Genomic DNA, 21,343 nt, shown 5'->3' on the forward strand with positions numbered 1-21,343 from the left:
GTATTAAAATTTTGTTGTTTCCAAGAGTGTGTTTATTTGCTTTTCTCAGTAATATGCAGTGACCGTCCCTTTTTAGAACAACTCTTTCCCAAAGATTTTGGAACCTGAAAGCAAGCCCTGACCCCTCCTAATGCAGGAATGAAGGTTGATGTAGGCTACCTTCTTGTACATGAGGACAGATAATATATACAGTAAAGAGACTGGTGTTTCAAATGGGGGAACATATAATCAGAAAGCTTCCCCTGAAGTAGACAACAGAATGGAACCCAGTAAGGCCAAAGTCAGCCCTGGTCTATGGAACAGAACGACTTAAATATTTTGCAGTGAAACTCCTGTATCGTTCACACCAAGATCAGTTAGAATTACCTCCAAGAGTAATGAAAGTTACCCAAACAAAATGTAACTCTAAGTTTCTTTTTCCAAAATGTTCAAAACACTTCTAGGCTCCTTTGACTGAGGAACATTTGTTCTGCTCACCACAATGGAGAAAAAAAAAAAACAGATGATGGGATTCCATTTATCATGCTACAAGACACTTACTAAAAAAAAAACCCAAACACTTCATGGGAAACAGTTCTATGATCAGCCACCCACTCAAGAATAATAGCTATTGACACTTTCTCTTATCTGCTTCCTGAACAGTTTGTACAGTACTGTACTGGAGGTTGCAATGTAGATCAGTTTGTAACCAACACTTCCATTGAATCCCTTTCCCCAGTATCCCTATGTATTACATACTGAAGGAATAGCTCTGCTGATCTTTCAGTAATGGGGTAGATTTGTGATGGAAGAGTCTCATTTACACTAACACATAGATTTTTCAGACATGATACAGCAATATGCCAGCAGATACCTGGACTTTCCCAGCATAGGTATCTCTGGATTCTGTGGACTTCTGCCCACATACCCATCCGTTTTGTAACAGGGGAGACTACTGTTCTGTTTCTGTGCGGTGAGTTTCCTTCTAACATAAGTGGGGAGAAAAACAAACACAGAAGAAATCCCAGCCACTGAAGTTTGCACATACATGCTTAGCATAAATGAAACACAAATCCAGTTTGTCAGGTAAGATGGATGGCTCACAGCACTCTTAGCCAAGTTACAAGTCTATAAATTAGTCTGTTAAACCCTTTAATCTACCTGGAGCCTTAATTTCTACATCAGGGAGAGTTCAAAGGCAAGAAGCACATTAGATGGGAGATCAGAAATAGTGATGGCCAAGGATAATAAAAAAATACATTTTTGTGGCAAAATAGGTTTTTTTTTTGACATTTGCATTTTAATGCATAATAAGATCACTAAAACCAAGTTATGTGATTCAGCAGAATTGACAGCCAGAAAACTGACACACAAAGGGTACTGTGCATTCATTACACATCGGATGTATCTAGTCCTTTAGGAGTTAAGTTTATGGAAGGTAGGAATGAAGCGTCTATACTTTCTTTAAACATGTTTTAAACTTGTCAGGCAGGTGTTTCTTTCTTGAGAAAAATTATAAAACAAAGGCTCTCACATAATCTGAAATTGGCAGACCTTTAAACAAAGAAAAGCAAAACCTGCTGTGCCAGATATCTGTACACATGCTCCGTGATGAACACTCCACATGTTAAAGTGACCAGCGTGGTCCATAAAAGGCTTCCACTTCATGGTCACAATTCTCTCAGTTGAACAGAAGTCCTAGAAATGTTTGCCTAGAAGCCTCATGACTTTTGACAGTTTTTGTATTTCTACCAGTCCTATAGATTGGTTTCCAGCTTGAGATGTTTTTTTAAAGATTGAAGAACCTATCAGAAACAAATTGTTCTCCAAAAAGCTATCTGGAGCCACATAAACTGCTCAAACTGATGTTAATTATGCTATTTAATATTTTCATTTTAATTTTCTGGTTTTAGCCTCGAACCTACTTCAAGTAGATGACCCATATGCATTAGCTGAAGTCTGCAGTCTCTGCATTTCTAAATGCTGAGTCAGTGCCTTAAGAGCCTGTATGGAAGGTGCCTGCTGCCCCCTGGTTGCCTCTGCCTTCATAGCACCTTTCATAAGCCCTGCCAGCCCAGGCTAGTGAAGGCACAGGACACAAGGACCTTAGAATAGAAAGGCAGAAGTTTTTATCAAAACCATTATTTACTGTACCAAGTAAGAAGCCCCAGAAAAGACAGAATCGATTCATTGCAAACGTTTTCCTATCTCACAGGAAAAGCACTCCAAGTACACACACGACATGAGAAAGTACCATGCTAGACTCAGGTCCAATAAGAACTGTTTCACTATCCTGTCACCTCCAGTGCACTGCACGTACCTTCATCTCCACTCCATGAAGCAAAGCTTTAGCTTTCAACAAAAAGCATGATGTATTTGGTTAGTCACCACCCTTGCACTTTGCCTGAGCTCTATATGCTTTTCCCTTAAAACCATCCCTCCCTTCCAGAGGAATTACAGAAATTTTCTAAAGTAGCAACTTACCCAATAAATGGAGCAAACATTTCAGATCAGCTTTGTATTTCCTTTGCTTGTGCTTTTGGATTACAGTGGGATGTTAGAGCAAGCCTGAAATTCAGTTTTAGCTCCTACTTTACCCATCAACCAAATTTCACATTTATGAGTTGGAATTCACTGTTTTTAAATTGCCCACAGACACAGCCCAATTTTTGCAATTACATTTATTCTAGATGTATCAAGACTTAAATCTTATTGAAAGCAGCTACATCCATTGATTGTACATAATCTTCAAAAGCTGTTATTCTCTCTTCCAGCATGTCTGTTCCAACTTTATCATCTTCGACCACACACTGGATCTGAAGCTTTTTGATCCCATAGCCAACTGGTACTAGCTTGGCTGGAGAAAAACAAAAAAAGGCAAAAAGCAAAGCATTTAGTACTGCTTGATTGGTGGAATCTCTTCAAAACACAGATCTAAGATTGAACTGACCAAACTCAGTCTGCAGTTTTGTTTTATAAACAAATATAGTATGTTCCACACCACAGACTGCTTAATCAACACCAGAGCATTAGTTTCTGGGTTGGTTTGTTTTTTGTGGTCCCTTCCCCAGCCCAGTGCAGTGTGTATATGGGTGTTTGCTTACTGCATCAGGAAACGGTTAGGGACCATGCAGGACAGCAGAGCCCAAGTCCTAAAACCTATACTTGAATCTTAACCTGGCTGCTGCACCAGTACACCTTTCTGAGTATGTCAAGATACTGAAGTCCCATAGTGTTGCAGTTTCTGCACCTGTTTTAGCTACTCACATTTTTACAGATCAGCAAACACTGACTGCAAGTCTGTCTGTTCATATGCTAACTTAAGAGACTATATTACCTCCCTCTTCCCTGCTTTGAAATGTTCTACTTACAAGAGCCCCAGACCAAGCCATCTGCTTGAATGCTTCGAACACATTCCTCCAGCTTGGCCATGTCTGTCTCATCATCCCAAGGCTTCACATCAAGCAAGATTGATGACTTGGCAACAACAGCTGGTTCTGGGGGAACAAAACCACCATTAAAAGCTAGAAATATTCAAAACCTGCTGACTTCCTCACATAGCTGTGACAGGTCTCTTGTACCTACATGCATTTTTGCAAGTATAAGCTATGCATATGCCAACATTCAAGATGCAGATAGATCTTATTGAGAAACAGTCTCATAAAGGCAACATTAAGATACAATTGTTTGTTACATAGGAAATCCTTGTCAGAGGATCTGAGAAGGAGCTTAATGCTGTGTAACAGTTTATTTTCCACAGAGGGAATACTGCAACTGCTACAGTTCTGAACAGTTCCAGACCAGTACCTGTGGAGAGACTTGCATACTGCAGCCTTTTCTCTAAAGCTTCAACGAAAATCCTGGGGTTATCATCGTTTATATACAAAACTCAGTTGCAGGTTAAGACAAAAATTTTGTTAAGGTTTCCATCTGCTATGGGAAAGGCTAAGCTCAAAGGGAATTCAAGCAAAGCCAATTACTCCTGTCTCATCCCAGTCAATTTTATCCATGGCAGTTAATTAGTATTTCTAGATATCCTATTCAAATGCTTGAAAACTAACCCAAGCATAAAAGACAAGCTCTTGGTAGACATACTTTTGGACTTCTTTGATTCATATTGGGCCAGGCGTTCTTCCCTCAGCTTCTTTGCTTCTTCGCTTTCCTAAGAGAGAAATCTAAAGTTACAGAAAAGCACCAAAACTTCACACCTTTAAAGCATTAGCAAACTGACTGGTGTCTGCTCAGGCAAAAACAAATCATCACAACCATCAGCCGAAAGATGGTGATTTTTTTGTTTTATTCATCATGTAACCAGTCAAAATTAAACAACATAGTTCACTCAACTGCACCACATGCCCTTCTATCTCCAAGTTTTACCTGCCAAGCTTTTCTGTTCTGCAAAGACAGCTGAATTTGAGAGTTCGGAGCAGGATCTGGTATCAAGGTTATAAACTTAAGTAATTGATACTTGTTAGGGCAAAAATCTGCACAGCTGAGTATTTATAAAAAACCCAACCAACTATAATACAAAAAGGTCACAAGTACCTCCTCATCATCAGATCCAAAAAGATCAATGTCATCATCATTTTTGCTATCTGTGGCTGCGCCTGTTGTGTCCTCAACATCAGCAGGGCCATACTTTGCCAAAGCCTTCTTTACTCCTGGTAAGCTGAAAGAAAACAGCAGATTTTAGGGACCTACCCAGATGTCAATATAAATACTGGCAATTTGTCAAGGACCCTACAAGTGCATTCAAACTAGAACTGCTGTGCTAAGCAAACAAAAAAAATACCTAATTCCCACTACTTGAAAACAGAACCTCCCAAAGGACAACCCCCAACATTCCTTAACATACCAGATGAGACTGGAGCAGATCCCATATTCCAAGATTTTTCACCTAGGCAGACATGATCCTGTCCAACACTGCTGCATGAAGAGTCACCAACTTCTTGTTCACATATCCTTAAAAACGTTTTCATTTAAAAATAGCAACAGGAAATGGGCTGTTGCAACTTAACTGATGCTGTGACTCTGCAGTGTCAGTGAATGCTTTACCCTGAAAAGCTAGCTCTCAACAGCACACAGAGACCAGAATTCTCTGAATTCTTTCTCCTACAGCTCATGTAGTTCTACAATATTAGAACAACCTTGTAGCTCTACCGTGAACTGCTGTTAGAAGCATCACAAAACTATCTTTAGTTTTCAGGAACTGTTTTCTGTAGCTTCCACAGAATGGACTTTTTGAGGCAACTTTATCATCTCGGTCCCATTTAGCATTTTAAGAGTTTTGGAAACAGACTGGTGACTGAGTCTCCCAACTTTGCAAGAGTTCTTTCCAAATAGGACTGAGGCACATAGAGGCGGCAGCGTAGACACCACCTATGCTCCTATGCTGTACCTTTTTAGAGAGGCCTGCAGTCTCCATGGATGTCAATACAGCACCTTTCATGAACACTAATATCACTAAAAAAGAAAAAAGATAAAGTTCTTTCATATTTCCCCACCTTTATATGTGCTTCTGCACTGCAAACCACAGATTTTATCTTCCGTGACTAAAACCCTAAAGCAGTAATTTTCCTTATTTAACATCTACATACTGTATATTTACCTTTAAAGACTCCTGTAATAATTTCGAATCCACTTTTATGCTGTCTTTATTGGCCCAGTTACTAAGGCTTCCAGTATTATGTATGCAAATGCTGCAACAAAAATCAATCTTTTCCTATAAACTTTAGCAGAGATGTTAGCAACTGACCAGATGCAGAATCAAGTTGCTTAAACCCTAAGTGAAAAGTTTAACGTACTGATAGTAGAGGCTCTGCTTCTCCAGCTCTTCATGTTCCAAAAACACGAAAAGCAACACGGCACCAGTGAAACACAGTGGTTGTTCGTTACTCGAAAGAACAAATGCAATACTTCATAGGCCAGTCTGCACACATATTCCAGCTCCGCAGTTTAACCATACCTTGCCTTTTGCTTTTCATACGACTTAATATGATTGTACCACCGAAGAGCATGATATAAGTCTGCAGGAGGTGGGGCAGCGATTGCTTCAAAGACTGCTATATCAGCCTGAGAAGGGACGTACCTGCGGAGAACAAGCCAAAGTTAACCCCCTCCCTCGGTGCAGAAGTAGCAGCCGCCGAGCTCGGAGGGCCGCGCCACAGCAGCAACCCACTGTGCTCGCCAGGCTGCTGCTAGGCCTAACGGCGAGCGCCGCGGTTAAGTGCGCGAAGACCGCCAGGCTGGGCACCGCGGGCACGCTGTGGCGGCCCAGGAACTCGGCCAGCTCCGCGCTGCACCGCCCACAGAGGCTCTGCGGTAGCAGCTGCTGGGGACCGAAGCACATGCAGCCCTCAAGCACCCCCGCGCCAGCACGGCTCCCGCCCCCGGTTGGGTCTCGCCAGGCCAGCGGGCCACACCACGGCCTGGCCAGGCTCGCCTCTCCCGGACACCAGTACTCCCCCAGACGCCTCTCACCCCTCGATATAGCTCTTGTCTGCCAGGAAATCATTGAGGACCCGGAGGCCAGCGGCGGACTTAAGGTCCCCGAAGCCCATGACGGCAGCAGCGCGGCACACACGTTACCGCCCTCACCCTGGCCCAAATGCCGCGCAAAGAGGTCCCGTAGTATCTGCGTTCCCCTTATATAGTATTGCGGTCTCTTCTCTACGTGAACGCCCTCGTATCCATCCGCAAAAATCTGCAAAGTAGTTCCTCAGGGCCGGTGGATTTAGCGCAAGCCGCACAGACGACTGGACGTTACAGGAGGGGGGAAAGATCAGAGTTATAAATATGAAGTTATCGATAAAGCCCAGGAAGCTTCACAGTGTAAAAGGGTACCGTAACATTCTTTGTACTTCACCCCCTCCCCCCTAACATTCCTTGCACTGTCATCCCCTCCCCTCCAACACATCCGCTTTGAGCAAAGAAATTGCTGACGATGACGCGTCTGACGGTGGCCGAAAAGGCGGCAGAACAACGGCGGAAATTGCCGAGTGCTATCGGTGGCCGATAACCTGACGGAAATACCCGAAGTGCTTAATTCCGAAGGTTACCGAACTCACACGTCAGAAAGCGACAGACGTCGCTGAGGGTGCTGTCTCCGGAGATTGCCGAAGGAGCCTTTGGGAAGCGACGGAAAAGCCCGAGGCGGCCGCCATAGAGGCCAAGGCGGACGGTATCCTGTGCAGCGGTGGGGAAGGTCGTGGTACCTCCACCGTCCGTCTCGCGCCAGGTAATGGTAGCCGCCGCGGCAGGGCCGGCAGCGGTGTCTGGTGAGCCCGGGATTGCAGGGATGCGGGGCAGGCGCCTCCAAGGTGACCCCCGCGTCGGGTGGCGCTGCCGCGGGCTGTGCCTTCGGCTCCGGCGCTGTGGCGGAGCGCCCCGGGGCCCGCCGGGTAGCTCCGCCGGCAGGGACGGGGATGCGGGGCTCGGGGCTGAGTTGAGCTGTCTGGCAAGGTCCTGGCTCCGACCCTAGGGGAGCAGGACTCGGGAGAACGGGGCGGGCGGGGCCCTGCGCCGTGGCCCGCTGCAGGTGGACGGCCTGCTTGGTTCCTGCCCGCAGCCGCCCCTTGCCGCCGCGGTGGAGCGCCTGTCGTGTGGTTTTGCCCAGTTTGTAAACACGATCCTGTTGCAGTGAAGCTGCCGCCTGTTCTCGATGGGTGCGCGGCCTTCCTGCTCCTGGCAGCTCCTGCAGAGTTTAGTGGCTTGAGCTGGGCTGCCTGCTGTTCATCATCGTGACGTTCAGCGTCTTTTCCCAAGAAGGATGGACCGGGTGATCCTCGAGGTCCCTTCCAACCTGTTATTCTGAGATTTTGTGATAATGTAAGATGACATATATATATATAAAGAATAGGAAGTTACAGGAAATTATCTCTGTCTTGCAATTTAGGAAAGCAGCATAGCTCGACACACTTTTTTGCAACTGCTGTAGAAATTTTTACTCTGCCTATTAAAAACCTGTCAGTAAACATTTGAACTCACGAAAATTCAGTGCTGTTTTCTTTCTTGTCAAAGGACCATGCTTCGCCTACCTGCTGTTCGCAGGACCTTAGCTGGGGTTGCGCAGTCCTCCAAAGTGTGTGGTAAGGGTCTCTAGTTTATGCATGTGTGTATTGATAGTGCTAAAATTCAGGTGTGTTTGACTTGTTGAAGGGTGTGTATGTGTACTTTGCAGTTCTTGAGTTCTATGTTGCACTGTTTCTAGAACTGGAATTGTATCAGTACTGTATAACTGTAAGATAAGAAGCATGGGATTGGATGGTTTGTATTTAGCTGTAACTGATTTTTTTTTTTTTTGGTTTCTTTCTCCATGTCTCTTAGGACGTACAACAGCAACAGCAGCCAGCAACCAAATAGAGGTGTTTGTAGATGGCCATCCTGTGCTGGTGAACCCAGGAACCACAGTACTTCAGGTGTGAGGGCTGGCATGCTGAATTTTATTTGGACTCTCTGACTCATCGCTTGTCAACATCTTCTATTCTATATAGCAAACAACCCAAAACCCTTCATGTTGTTTCTTGCAATTCTCTAAAGGGTGTTTTCACTGACTGTGATGTGATTTCGTGTGCCAGAAATCCTTTGGGGAGTCACTGTTTGGAAAAGAAGCATCTGCCATGGTTGGCTGAAAGAAGATGCATGCAACATGAACCCCAACTGCAAAAATCTATGTGATGCAATAACAGACTTTGATAAATTCTGGTTGAAGTTCTAGCTCTGAACTGTGTGTGACCTGGTAGTCTTTCAGAACGTTTTTATTTTGTATCTTACTAAAGTGGTGTCTCAGGTAAATGAGGGATGGCCTCCTTTTGGTTATTAGTTCTTATGATTCAGATTGCTGATCCTTCGCTGCCTTTACTCTTGGTGTGGGAAGAAATGTAATCTGGATCTCCCAGCCCATATTTAACATTTCAAGTAGATCTCTTTTCTAATCTTCTTTTTAAGAAGTCATTAAATGGGGATGTGGTATAATGAGTTAGAATGTGAAAGTACATACTGTTTACTTAAAAAATGTATTTCTCATTCTTTGGATATTTAGAAATTAGAGTACTTCCAGCAGGGATCTAGTGTAAAATTTTCCTTTTGTTTCTTATTTCTTCTAGGCCTGTGAAAAGGCTGGAGTTCAGATTCCTCGTTTTTGTTACCATGATCGTCTCTCTGTTGCTGGAAACTGTAGGATGTGTCTTGTGGAAATAGAGAAAGCTCCAAAGGTATTCTATGTATTTCACAGGAATTGCAATTTTCTGCTGCACTTAAAGCCTACTTTAAATCTTGCAAATAATCATACTATCATTAGTGCACAAATTGTTTTCATCTAGTGACTCAGAGCAGTTTTTTCCCTTTCCCCCACTGGGCCACAGTGATTGCCTCTGGATCAAAGTCAGTTCTCAGATTCTTACAGATTACTTGCTGCTGGACATGAGCATTTGATAACTGTGCATTTTCCATCAGATATATTTTTATGTTCTGTAATTTAGGCTTCAACAGCACATTTTCTGCTGATATTACACAAAGAGATACCTTATGAATGCAGCTGTAGGATTAGTGTCTGCAGGTTTGTTCTAATGAAGTAGACATTGTATTTACTTAGTAGTTTAGTGCATTACTGAATTCTGTTGTAAAATAGTAGTTGACTTCAGGATTGAACTTTGTCTTCAGCAGTATTAAGAAATCTGGGCGCATAGTTGAGGCATTCTTTTGGTATTCAGTCTTGAATGACCCATTTATATTCACATATAAAACTCTCTAGCTCACCTCAACTTGAATTCCATAGCTTGAGGTTTGTGTCCCTGGAAATGTTGGGTTATCACTCAAGATGGAAGTTGTAATGATCTGTCTCAGTGTGACTGTAAAGTAGGAGGGGATTGAGTTCCCAAGCAGGAGTTTTTGTTAACCTTATGAGTTATGAGTAACCTTATGAAGAATTTTATACTAAAACTCTTTACACAGGCTTTGTCCAAATACATGTCTTGTAAACAATGCACTGCCTGAGCTTCAGTGCCAGAAGTTCTACAGACCTCTGCTGAATCTCTTTGATTTGCCTTGTATCCATTAAAACTTTCTTTTTGCTACTACTTGAAATGGAACCTGAAACTAAATTTTTCAGCTTTAAAAATCGTAACCAATTTAACCTTTGTATGTAGCAGATTAATAAACATGGTTTCTAGTTACTTTATTGGTTAGATTTTCTAATTTTTTTCCTTGCAGAGGAACAACATGTTAAATTAATAACAGAATTTGGAGGGAGGGGAAGGTTTGGGTTTGTGCCCATAGTGAGAAGAAATATGTTATGTTTGTGCTTGCTTTTTATGATGATTGCAGCCAGTTGCTGCTTGTGCCATGCCAGTTATGAAGGGCTGGAACATACTGACAAATTCTGAGAAATCCAGGAAAGCAAGGTACCTTTGTTTTAGCTTTTTATAGCTGCTAAGTTATACAATCTGCTAAATGATAAAACGTTGACATTCACTTTAATTCCTGAATCCAACAGAGAGGGTGTAATGGAGTTCCTGCTGGCAAATCACCCATTGGACTGTCCTATCTGTGATCAAGGTGGAGAATGTGATCTACAGGTACAATATCCAATTCAGTTGTGTAGACTTACGCATTAATACTCTTTTCTTAGGTAAGGCTGTGCTTTCCAGCAGCCTGGGTATGTTTGTTTTCTGTTGTCTCTTCTAGGATCAATCAATGATGTTTGGCAGTGATAGGAGTAGATTTAGAGAGGGAAAACGTGCTGTGGAGGACAAGAACATTGGCCCGTTAGTCAAGACAATCATGACGCGGTGTATACAGTGCACTCGATGTATCAGGTAACGCCCTTGCTTTTTCACCGGAGAGCGTACCAGACAGGCATCTTTCTATCCGCTGTTACTTGTGAAAGAAACACCACGAGGGGCAGTCATACATTTGAAAGCTTCTTTTCTAACTGTAATTAAGAAATTTTTTTCTGGTGGGGACCGATAGCAGGTTTCCCAGAGCTACCAGACAGCTGTCATGAAAGAAATAAGAGTCAAAACAGGAAAACGGAATCAGAATTCTATAGGGCAGAACTGGTCCCATGGTGTTAGTGGCAGAACAGATTTTTAAAACAGTAAGTGACTTCCTCAGCTGTGGTTGCAAGATCTATTTATTCTTGACAGTCTCTGGTAGGTATATTTATGCTGTTTTATAGTCTTGAGATTCAATACCAGCTAATCTGAGCCAGATGAAAAAAAATACAAGGTACCTGCCTAGTTCTAGAAAGAATTTGTTAGTCAGGACTAACCTGAGACTCAGACTGTGAAATTCAATGAGCACTAAACAGCTCTGTTTCTTGATTTAACTCCACCTAATTTTTGTAGCCCTGTCTGAACGAAAATTCTGCAGATGTAGAGTCCTACATGTGATGGCACTGACTAATGTATCTAAATTATTGGTTTTTTTCTTAATGTTGTATTTCAGGTGTAAGGTTAACATTTTATATTAGGAAAATGAGATGGGTTAAAACCATGCTGTGGTGGTGTTGTGCACTCCAGATTTGTTTTTCATTCTTTTTCACATCAACCAGGTTTGCTAGTGAGGTTGCAGGGGTAGATGATTTGGGAACGACCGGAAGAGGAAACGATATGCAAGTTGGTACTTACGTTGAAAAGATGTTCATGTCTGAGTTATCAGGAAATATTATTGACATATGCCCAGTTGGTGCTCTTACTTCAAAGCCATATGCCTTTACTGCACGTCCATGGGAGACAAGGTATGTATCTTAACTCAAACTGCAGATGTATCTCTGTTTCTGCCATACACTTTATCTTAGAATATGTCCATCTGTGATACTAAGGGTTTTCTCTGATTTTTATTCTCTGTCGTTTTGTTGTATACTTTTCCATAGACTGAATGTAATACCAATTCTGTTACTGACTCACAACTCATTCAAGAAAAGGAAGATTGGTACGGTTTGTAGACTGTGCCCTGATTTTTGCCCTAAAATGATTTGGACTGGTAGATTGCGCTGATTGCTTAGTAAAAAAACGTGTATGAAGGAAAATTCAAATTCATTAACTCAGGAATTGTTGGGATATTGTTTAAAATACCTTGTGAAACTGAACTCTTACATGCATATTATCTAAAGCTAAACGTTTGTTTGTTACGCAGTTTGTTGCTGCTCGTATATAGGGAACTGCAAATGGTTTATTTTTTCTAAACAGGAAGGTTGAGTCAGTTGATGTTCTTGATGCACTTGGAAGTAACATTGTAGTGAGCACAAGAACTGGAGAAGTGATGAGAATTTTGCCAAGGTTGCATGAAGATATCAATGAGGAATGGATTTCTGACAAAACAAGGTGTGTGAGAGGTGTTTGTAGCCATATCTGTGTTTATGCATGCATTAGAAGCACACTTTGCAGAAACAAAAATGTGCACCATAGCACTGACTTCTGCATCCCACTGCTAGTATTGTGAAGTTACAGTGAAGAATAACTGGTAAAACATGTTTTTAATACTATAAATGAAGTTTCTGAGTTTTCTAATTTCTGTTTGTAGCTTTATTTTTTTCCCAGTAACTTTTTTTATTTGTATCACATTTTTTTGCTTGTTTTTGAGAAGAAAAAATTTCAGGGGAAATATTTCTTGTGTTGCTCTTCTATGTTCATTCAAGCTGTTAGAAAACTCAATCTTAGAAAATATTTAGTATACCAAACTATCTTTGTCTCTGCTCTTTAATAATATTAGTGGTGTTCGCTTAGGTTTGCTTATGATGGTCTGAAGCGCCAGAGGCTTACTCAGCCAATGATCAAAAATGAGAAAGGACTATTTATTTATGCCTCATGGGAGGATGTATTAACTCGTGTTGCTGGTGTGGTAAGAACAATTTTCAATATATGTAGCATAAAATTAATTTCTAAATCTGGACATACTATAATGGTTAATATGAAAACGGTTACATAGAAAAGGGCTTTTTATTTTAAGGTTAGAAGGGAGCATTTGACTTCTAATCCACTGTATTTCTACTTAAATTTATTTTTTTATTATTTCTGGTTTCATGGATTAGACTGTCTGAAGAACTTTGCCTTATTGTGATTTCATCTGGGCATTGGTAGAGAAATTACCTTCATTTAAACAGGAAACTAAACTGTTCCTTCAGAAATTTAGGAGGAAGAACTTTGATCTGTCTGAAGAAGTTTTAAATTTATTTAAACTGTGCTATCACCACTTCTGCCATCAAAGCTGTTTATTCTGTATTACTTAAACTGTGCTTGCATCAGGGCTTTCTCTGTGTGGTGATTGCTGCTTAAATGAAGTGCTGCATCACTGCACTGGATGTTGATAAAAATTTTGTGGGATGAAGTAGAATTGAAATAACTGCAATTCAACTTTTCTCATAGAAGTTTCTGTCCATGCTACAGTAGCAGGGTTTGTTATGAAAGCTACTGCTTCTTAGGTGATACCTTTGAGTTGAATTTACTACATGAGCTTGTTTTATGGAAGTTTGCATTCTGTCTGCACTGTAGCTTCATTAAAGTGAAAGCATTCACCAATCTTCCTCTCCTCACCACACCAAATGAGAATTAGACACATCTGACACACTCAGGTGAGAGAGAAATGCATAGAATACAGAGAACTATTCATTGCTTACCATGAATTCTGAAGGGCTTGGAGTTGCTGCCTTGCAGAAGGCAGACACTGTTATTAGACCAGCAGTTGCACGTCTGGCTTTGGCACATCCTAATGTAACAAACATTTACCTGAGCCAAATGGGAATTTATTGCAATGGTTTCTTTAGCTTATGTTTATACTTTCTCTCTCCAGCTACAGGCAGTTGACGGTAAGGAAGTAGCAGCAATTGTAGGAGGACTGGTGGACGCAGAAGCACTAATAGCTCTGAAAGACTTACTGAACAGAGTAAATTGTGATACACTCTGCACTGAAGAGGTCTTCCCTACTGCTGGGGCTGGGTAAGAGTTCAAACAAAGCTAGTATGTAATTAGTATGTTAATCAACTTTCCTGTCTGCAAATCATTTCCTTGTCAGAGTCTGAAATGACCAAGGATAGCAATTGCTAATGCATTAGCAGGCTTTGTTTGAATTTACAGTATTGATTTATAGAGAGTATTTATTGATAGTCTCTCTTACAGCAAAGATTGCACTCTTTACTGTATGTTGAGGCTGCTGCAGTTTAACAGTAGGCTACTAAAAGCCAGTTAAACTCTGTTGGGTAATTCAGTCTGAAATTTATTTTGTGACAACTACAGTGGAATTACAATCTTACAAACTGTGCAACAACAGATTAAGCTTGTGAAGGCTGACAATAACTGTAAATGTAGGAAATACCTACGTTGTAATTCTATTAATATTTTACTGGGTTAATAATTCAGATTGAGAAATCACTTCTTCCTCTTCCTGAGATGAAGAAATATTTACCATATATTCATTCCTTCCCTTTACTGAATTCCTATTCTCTTTCTTTCTTGTGTCTTTTCGTTATAGCACAGATTTACGCTCTAACTATCTGCTTAATACCAAGATTGCTGGAGTGGAGGAGGCAGATGTCCTGCTTCTGGTTGGCACCAATCCACGCTTTGAGGCACCGCTTTTTAATGCTAGAATTCGAAAGAGGTTTGTATTTTTTGGTGATGAATAAACATGTAGATCCATCTGGATTTGATACAGAGGCTCTCAAGTGGAGCTTCAGGTAGTAAGTTGAGAGCTTTCATCCAGATGGACTCACTGGATTTAGTTCACCTTTTAGTTCACCTTTTAGACTGGTGATATATGTGTAGAAAAAGGGTGCCTCTTCTCTCTGTAGTGTTTTGTTCATTCTTACTTTGACATTTCACGTTAAGTTCATATATTCAGACATTTATTCCTTTCTACACATTACACAGACACCTCAGATTTTCTGTCTTACGGAAGTTTGTTAAAACATTCCTTAAATAATTATTTTCAGCACTGGTTTGCTGCTTTTTGTATTGTAACAAACCAGACTTTCTGATTTTAGAAGTAGTCATTCAAGTTTAACATTTTTCTTTGGCAAGAAATGAACATAACTAATTCAACTTTAAGATATGTCAGCAGGAGACAAATGAGATTTATAGAAGGCCTGACCTTGATAATGTTGAGATCTTCCAAAATACCTAATTTTAAACCATTTTAAGTTTTGAGAGGAAAAAATGCAATTAAACTTATGAATGATTCTTGTGCTTTTATAAGTCTGTGCTAAGAGAAATTGTAAATCTTTTTCCAACCAGTTACATATTTCTGTTTATCAAAATCAGTGGATTTCTAAAACTGTGAATGCTGTCAAATTCAGAATTTTTTCCTCATACAAATGACTTAACATGAATTTTGAAGTAACTAAGGGTTAAGACAGGCTATATAAACTTAATAGTAGCTGTAGGTGTGTGGTGGTTTATTCTGTTTGGTTTGGTTTTGCCTAATTCTGGAAAATACAGCTTACATTTGTAGCATCTCATTTTGTGAAACCTTTTTTTACTGAGTTGGCAAAAGTTTGAGGAAAGGAAGGAACTGAGCTGTGAAATTACCACGTAAGGTATATTGCTGCAGTGGTCCCAGAATATGCATAGATAAATAGTCCTTCTAAAAAAACATTAAGCTTGTTTAGCAGTCACAATAATGCTACGCTCCATGTTACCAAAATAACGAATTCCATTTAAATTCCCTTGAAAGACTTTTTGCCCTATTTTAAGGTATTGATAAAGTTTTAATTAGTGGCTTTGATTGAGTAAAACACTGTGTTTTTAAATTTTTTTTTATAAAATGTTTGCCATGTTTTCAGCTGGCTTCACAATGACTTGCAAGTGGCCCTTGTCGGGTCTCCTGTGAATTTAACATACACATACGATCATCTAGGAGAGTCCCCAAAGATACTTGAGGACATTGCTTCTGGGAAACATGCATTCTGTAAGGTAAACACAACTTAAGAGGCTGACTGTTAAATTTCAGATTTAAATAATAATAATAAGCTCCCCACAGTGATAGATTTGAAGAGAAGTACCATGTTGCTGTGGAGTTACTTGCTTTGAGTCACATGCAGAAATGAGGTAGTGATCAATGTGCACACCAAGTATGTGTGAACTCTTTAATATATTCAGATGTGTAAAACTTTGCAGCAATAGGAAACTCCTGAAATATTTCCTTACGTAAAGCAGGCTGTTCAGCTGCTGTTGAACTAATGACTGTTTAGCAAGGGTACAGTTCTGTACTGACAGGGTAGTTTACTCTTTATAGCAGTTGCTCTGGGTTGGAGATTTGTGTAGATGTGATGGGATTTATTATGTTATGTGCACTGAGAACTTGTCTTCAGAGCCATGGAATGAATTTCTTGATTCTTTACTTGCACAGGTCCTCGATCAGGCCAAAAAGCCAATGGTGGTGGTGGGTAGTGCAGCTCTGCAGCGCAGCGATGGAGCAGCTATTCATGCAGCTGTTTCTACCATTGCACAAAATGCCAGGACTAAGAGTGATGTTGGTTCTGATTGGAAAGTCATGAACATCCTCCACAGGTTTGCTTTAAAGTTTTTTTTGGGAGCCACTTTCATTCAAGCTGGGCCTACACAAATTACCACAATGTATGTGTGCACGTTTCTTTGAGTACACAGAAGCAGTTAACAAGGTTAGAAGCTGCAGGGAATATAAAAAATAGAGGTACAAACTAGCAGAAACTTTTTAATAAAAACGGCTTCCCTAACCTAGCAAACTTTTCAGGCTAAATCTATTATTTTTAAATGTGGAATGTAAAATTTATGAGGGACAGAAATCAAGAGAGCTTAGTAACATTACCCTACTGCTCAGTAAAATGCACAGCAGACCCATGTTACTTGCTAAAATGATTGTTTTTTATCCAGAAGAAGAAAACCAAACAAAATGGCAAGTCCATTTCAATAATATAGTTTCTTATAATATTCCTTTTACTTTGACTGAATATAAAATAGAAAAGCTTCAAAGCTTTTAATTTCAGGGATTTTGATCTCAAGTTATTTATTGGGATATTACTCCTTTTAATAGGCAAGCTTCTCTTCAGACAGTCTTTCCTCACTCTCTAAAGCTCCGTCTGTCAAATTGATAACCTCTCTAAAGGAAAAAGTATTTCAGCAAATGTCACGGTGTGTGGATCACAGACTCAAAGTCCTGCCAAAAGCAGCTTCAAAGACATTAAACTACTATGTAGCAAGAGCAGGGCTTAGTCCTCTGAAGGAAACTTGAATAGAAAATCCTGCTGTTGAAACTGAAACATTTAATACCAAAAGACTGATGAGTTAAAGAACACTGACAACACCTTTTTTACATGTGACTTGGCAGTCTTTCATATTACTGACTTTCATGGTTTTGGTGCACCATCCTCTCTACCTTAAGTGTAAGAAGCAACTTACTGGAATGTACATGTCTGACTATGTCAGTCAAATGTGAGTAACAGTGAAGAATCTGTAGAGAGGCTTTTATTTTTTAAATATAATTTTAAGTCTGGCACCTGATTATGCAGGATTATGCAAAACTTCCTTTGGAAAAGGAAAAGACTGCCAAAAAAAGATAATTATTTCATTCTTTAAAAGTATTTTATGTGTGAATAAATGAAGGGATGAAATGGGGGTCTTAAGCCTTAGATTCTTCAGAGTAGCTGATACTTCATCTTCTTGAGTGCCCTAAATTAAAGTCCTTTTGAGTTCAATTCCTGCTGAAATGTAAACCTTGATGTTCCAGATGACAAGTGAGCTGCCTGCCACTAGGCCTTGAGTTGGAATGTTTGCCTTTATTTTTCTATTCCATCTTCAATAGGCAAGATTTCTTCAAATGTCATCAGTTTGTTCAAAAGCAAAACCAACCTGATACTCTGTCAAATACTCATGTCAAAATTTTCAGCTGACTATGCTTCCTTCTTGTCCTGTTACTGTTGGAGACCTCTTAATCCCCCTTTGTAATATTTAATAAAAAAAAAGAACTTAAGTCCATTCTGATGGATGAGAGAGAATTCTGAACTAACTTAAAGTCATAATGTGTTTATTCTTACAGGGTGGCAAGCCAGGTAGCTGCTTTGGATCTGGGCTTCAAACCAGGAGTGGAGACAATCAGGAAGAATCCTCCCAAAGTGTTGTATCTCCTGGGAGCAGATTCAGGTTGTATAACACGCCAGGATTTGCCAAAGGATTGTTTTATCATCTATCAAGGTAATCAGTAGATGTAACTTAAGAAATGTTGCTGTCTCATAGCTGGATAGAAAGCTCAAGCACTGGCATATCTTACAAATATATTTTACCCTTTGATGAATTCTAGCCTTTATTTCTGCTCTACTCTATCAAAGTGATGCATCACCCAACTTACGAGTCTTGTCCATAAAGACTTTTTTTTTTTTTAAATTCAACACATAACTGAGATACTGGTTACTTACTTGGTAACCTGGTTCTATTGTTGATAAGCACTAAAGTGCTGTAAGCTAGTTAGGTCTTCTGGATTCAAAGCTGGCAGACAAAATGGCATTGATCCCTAACTGTTCTGTCACACCAAAACATGGTCTTAATTCACTAAGCATCCTTGTTTGAGGAGTCCCCCAGAGCTGAGTGGCTGTAGAGAATCAACAACTGTTTCCTACTGCTTCTAGTCCATTCATTCTCCCCAGAGTATTAGGCAAGCAAGATCTCAGAGTAGTCAGACTTTATATTACTGGTTAAGCAGACTTTAGAATCTTTTTTTTTTTCTGGGTAAACAGGAATTCTAAATTGTGTTAGCAAAGTGTTTCTTTGTATTTTGATTTATTTGCATCTTGTATAATTGTGTACTGTTTCCTCTTTCCATCTATTAGGACATCATGGGGATGTGGGAGCTCCCATGGCTGATGTTATTCTCCCAGGAGCAGCATATACAGAGAAGACAGCCACATATGTGAATACTGAAGGTAGGGCCCAGCAGACAAGAGTAGCAGTAACACCACCTGGAATGGCAAGGGAAGACTGGAGAATTATTAGAGCTGTCTCTGAGGTACTGTTGCTGTTATAAATTGCTTCTAATAAAAGTATACCCAGAGGTTAAATTCCTTTTATATTGAAAAGTGTTTCCACAGAAGAGTTCCATTTTCAGGGAAACAGCTGATTGTAGTCCTAAGAAGTAATGTTTTATATAGAATCCTTTGTTAATTCTGTAAGTTAAATCAAATAGTTTCCTTTTTGAGGATAGCACTAATATTGTAGCTGTTGTATGCTACTGGAATATGTAAGGGGTGAAGCTTTGTGTGCAAATTCAGAAAATCTTCCTGAAGTGCTACAGAGGAAATTGGTGGGAGGATGCAGTTTCTTTTTAGAAAAAAAGCAACATGAACTCTGAAGACAATCTAGTATTGTTAGGAACAGGGTTCATTGATAACTGCATCAATTTTGATCTCATCTGATGGTAAACTAGGGAAACAGTACAAGCGACATTTGTATGGAAGGAGAAGAGTACTTCTTTTTTTCCTTTGTATAACAAAATGGACAGCCTAGTTTTTTCATGTTGGGATGTGGGCATGAGAAGTCCAGCAGAATTCCATGGCTGCTTGAGTTTGTACATTATTATAGTTGCCTGTGTTTTCAGGAGCAGATTTTTCCTGATTTTACTTCAGGTATGTTAATGCATTGATAATCTAAAACACTAGGTATTAAATGCCTAGACTTGATAGCATTTCTTTCTGTCAATCAATTAGATGGCTGGTTTGACTTTGCCTTATGAGAACCTTGATCAAATACGAAAGCGTTTAGAAGAAGTATCTCCTAATCTGGTTCGATATGATGATGTGGAAGAAGCTAACTACTTCAACCAGGCAAATGAATTGTCAAAGGTAATCAAAGCTGAAGCATCTAGGCACGATTTAGTGCTCTTACATAGCTTGATGCTCTTTTTAAAAATGGGTCTTCTTCATATGCAGTACTACAAGTATCTTTTGACCTGCATTAAATGCAGAATTCAATAAACAAATGCTTTGTAATGAGTTCCTGTTGTAAAGCTGCCTTTTTTTTTTTTCTGCCACAGTTAGTGAAGCAACAGCTTCTTGCTGAACCACTTGTTCCACCTCAGCTCACAATAAAAGACTTCTATATGACAGGTATGTACAGTATGGGCTTTCCACTCAGAAATCAACAATATGTTCTACTTAGCTTTACAGCAAGATTCTTATGAGGCATTTAAAACTTTCCACTAGGAGGATATGCAGGATTTGAGTCTTTTTGAAGAAACAAAATTCTTCAGTAAACTTGATTTGGAATACTCATAAAGCTCAGACTATTTGTCTGTATTTTCAACTAAGCAGTTTTCTTTATCCTTTTTAAACACAGTCCTGTACTAAATCTCTTTGGGCCTGTTTAACATACTGACATGTTTGATTTTTTTTTTTTTTCAGATTCAATCAGTAGAGCATCCCAGACAATGGCCAAGTGTGTGAAAGCTGTTGTTGAAGGTGCTCATGCAGTAGATGAGCCAGCCAGCTGCTAGAGACTAACCAGACTGCTACCATGTCCATCCAAGTATTTGTTGTAGTTAACTGCTGTGACTGTTTGGTCTTGTTTTTGTTTTTGTTTTTTTTTTTTCCAAAATACATTTGCCAGGTCGTTGTATTTTTTCTTTTCTTCTTTCACATTGTCATCAGTTCAAACAGTCCCATGATATTATAGGATGGTTGCTTTGTCTGAGGGATCATGAAGCACTCAACTCACTGTACCCACAGGCAGAGTACACAACGATTGTATAAAAATAAATTATAATACCAAACAATCTATTACCTACGTAATTTGTATAGCTCACACTTCCATGAAAATAACGAAGTAAAAGTCTTGATTTGCTAGGAACATGTCTACATGGCAAAAATACTAGATTGTAACCTTCTTTCACACTATCCATGTATCTTAACTTTAAGCACTAGTGAATGTGAACATGGTATTTTGGTAATGTTCTTTCAGAGCAGCTTGTCCCTCTTTTGAGTCAAACATACCTGATTTACATCAGTGTTCAGACGTACAGCTGCTCTAGAGATCTATATGTTTCTGGGCTCCCCTCTCCCCCCCCTTTTTTTTTTTAGTTGAGAAACTACTCATGGAGGAAGTAAAAATAATTTTGATGTTTCCAAAACAACTTCCTCATACCAAACTGCTTAGAAGTCTAACACAAAGAGGAAAGGCTTTTGGCCACACCAGTTGAAATACAGAGAAGACCTCAGAATAGGTTCTCTGTGGACTAATCTTTTTATAGCAAAGTGGGGAAAGGAGTTGTGTGTGATGGGTTTGGTTGTTTGGGTTTTTTTGGGTTTTTTTTAAGCTTTAGGATTTCTTCAGGGCAGTGACTCTCCTCATTTAGGCTGGTTAACTTAAGTTGCTGAAGAAGAAAATATGCTTCTTCCAATGTTACAATG

At 39.9% G+C, this 21,343-nt stretch overlaps 2 protein-coding genes and 2 non-coding genes across 4 annotated transcripts; 1 reads left to right on the forward strand and 3 right to left on the reverse strand.

Annotated features, from left to right (window-relative positions):
- Positions 1-1,900: 1,900 nt before the first annotated feature.
- EEF1B2 (eukaryotic translation elongation factor 1 beta 2) lies at positions 1,901-6,850 on the reverse strand. Its single transcript, XM_054380720.1, has 6 exons — positions 6,460-6,850; positions 5,945-6,067; positions 4,525-4,648; positions 4,075-4,141; positions 3,351-3,476; positions 1,901-2,836 (listed from the first exon to the last, which is right to left on the reverse strand). The coding sequence occupies exons 1-6, from the start codon at positions 6,537-6,539 to the stop codon at positions 2,682-2,684; spliced, it is 675 nt and encodes a 224-aa protein (XP_054236695.1). The 5' UTR covers positions 6,540-6,850; the 3' UTR covers positions 1,901-2,681.
- Positions 3,661-3,794, reverse strand: LOC128967383 (small nucleolar RNA SNORA41). Its single transcript, XR_008489111.1, has one exon. It is a non-coding gene; the product is annotated as a small nucleolar RNA SNORA41 (small nucleolar RNA).
- Positions 4,217-4,294, reverse strand: LOC128967392 (small nucleolar RNA SNORD51). Its single transcript, XR_008489120.1, has one exon. It is a non-coding gene; the product is annotated as a small nucleolar RNA SNORD51 (small nucleolar RNA).
- A 255-nt stretch (positions 6,851-7,105) lies between the features above and the next one.
- Positions 7,106-20,700, forward strand: NDUFS1 (NADH:ubiquinone oxidoreductase core subunit S1). The gene is made up of 19 exons (XM_054381415.1): positions 7,106-7,216; positions 7,999-8,066; positions 8,305-8,396; positions 9,084-9,191; positions 10,303-10,379; positions 10,472-10,553; positions 10,663-10,793; positions 11,531-11,716; positions 12,168-12,302; positions 12,705-12,819; positions 13,768-13,913; positions 14,446-14,574; positions 15,755-15,884; positions 16,321-16,481; positions 17,986-18,140; positions 18,773-18,948; positions 19,646-19,780; positions 19,972-20,044; positions 20,339-20,700. The coding sequence occupies exons 2-19, from the start codon at positions 8,003-8,005 to the stop codon at positions 20,428-20,430; spliced, it is 2,187 nt and encodes a 728-aa protein (XP_054237390.1). The 5' UTR covers positions 7,106-7,216; positions 7,999-8,002; the 3' UTR covers positions 20,431-20,700.
- Positions 20,701-21,343: the final 643 nt, after the last annotated feature.

This window comes from Indicator indicator, chromosome 5 (genome assembly GCF_027791375.1).
Source record: "Indicator indicator isolate 239-I01 chromosome 5, UM_Iind_1.1, whole genome shotgun sequence".
Classification (NCBI taxonomy): Eukaryota; Metazoa; Chordata; class Aves; order Piciformes; family Indicatoridae; genus Indicator; species Indicator indicator.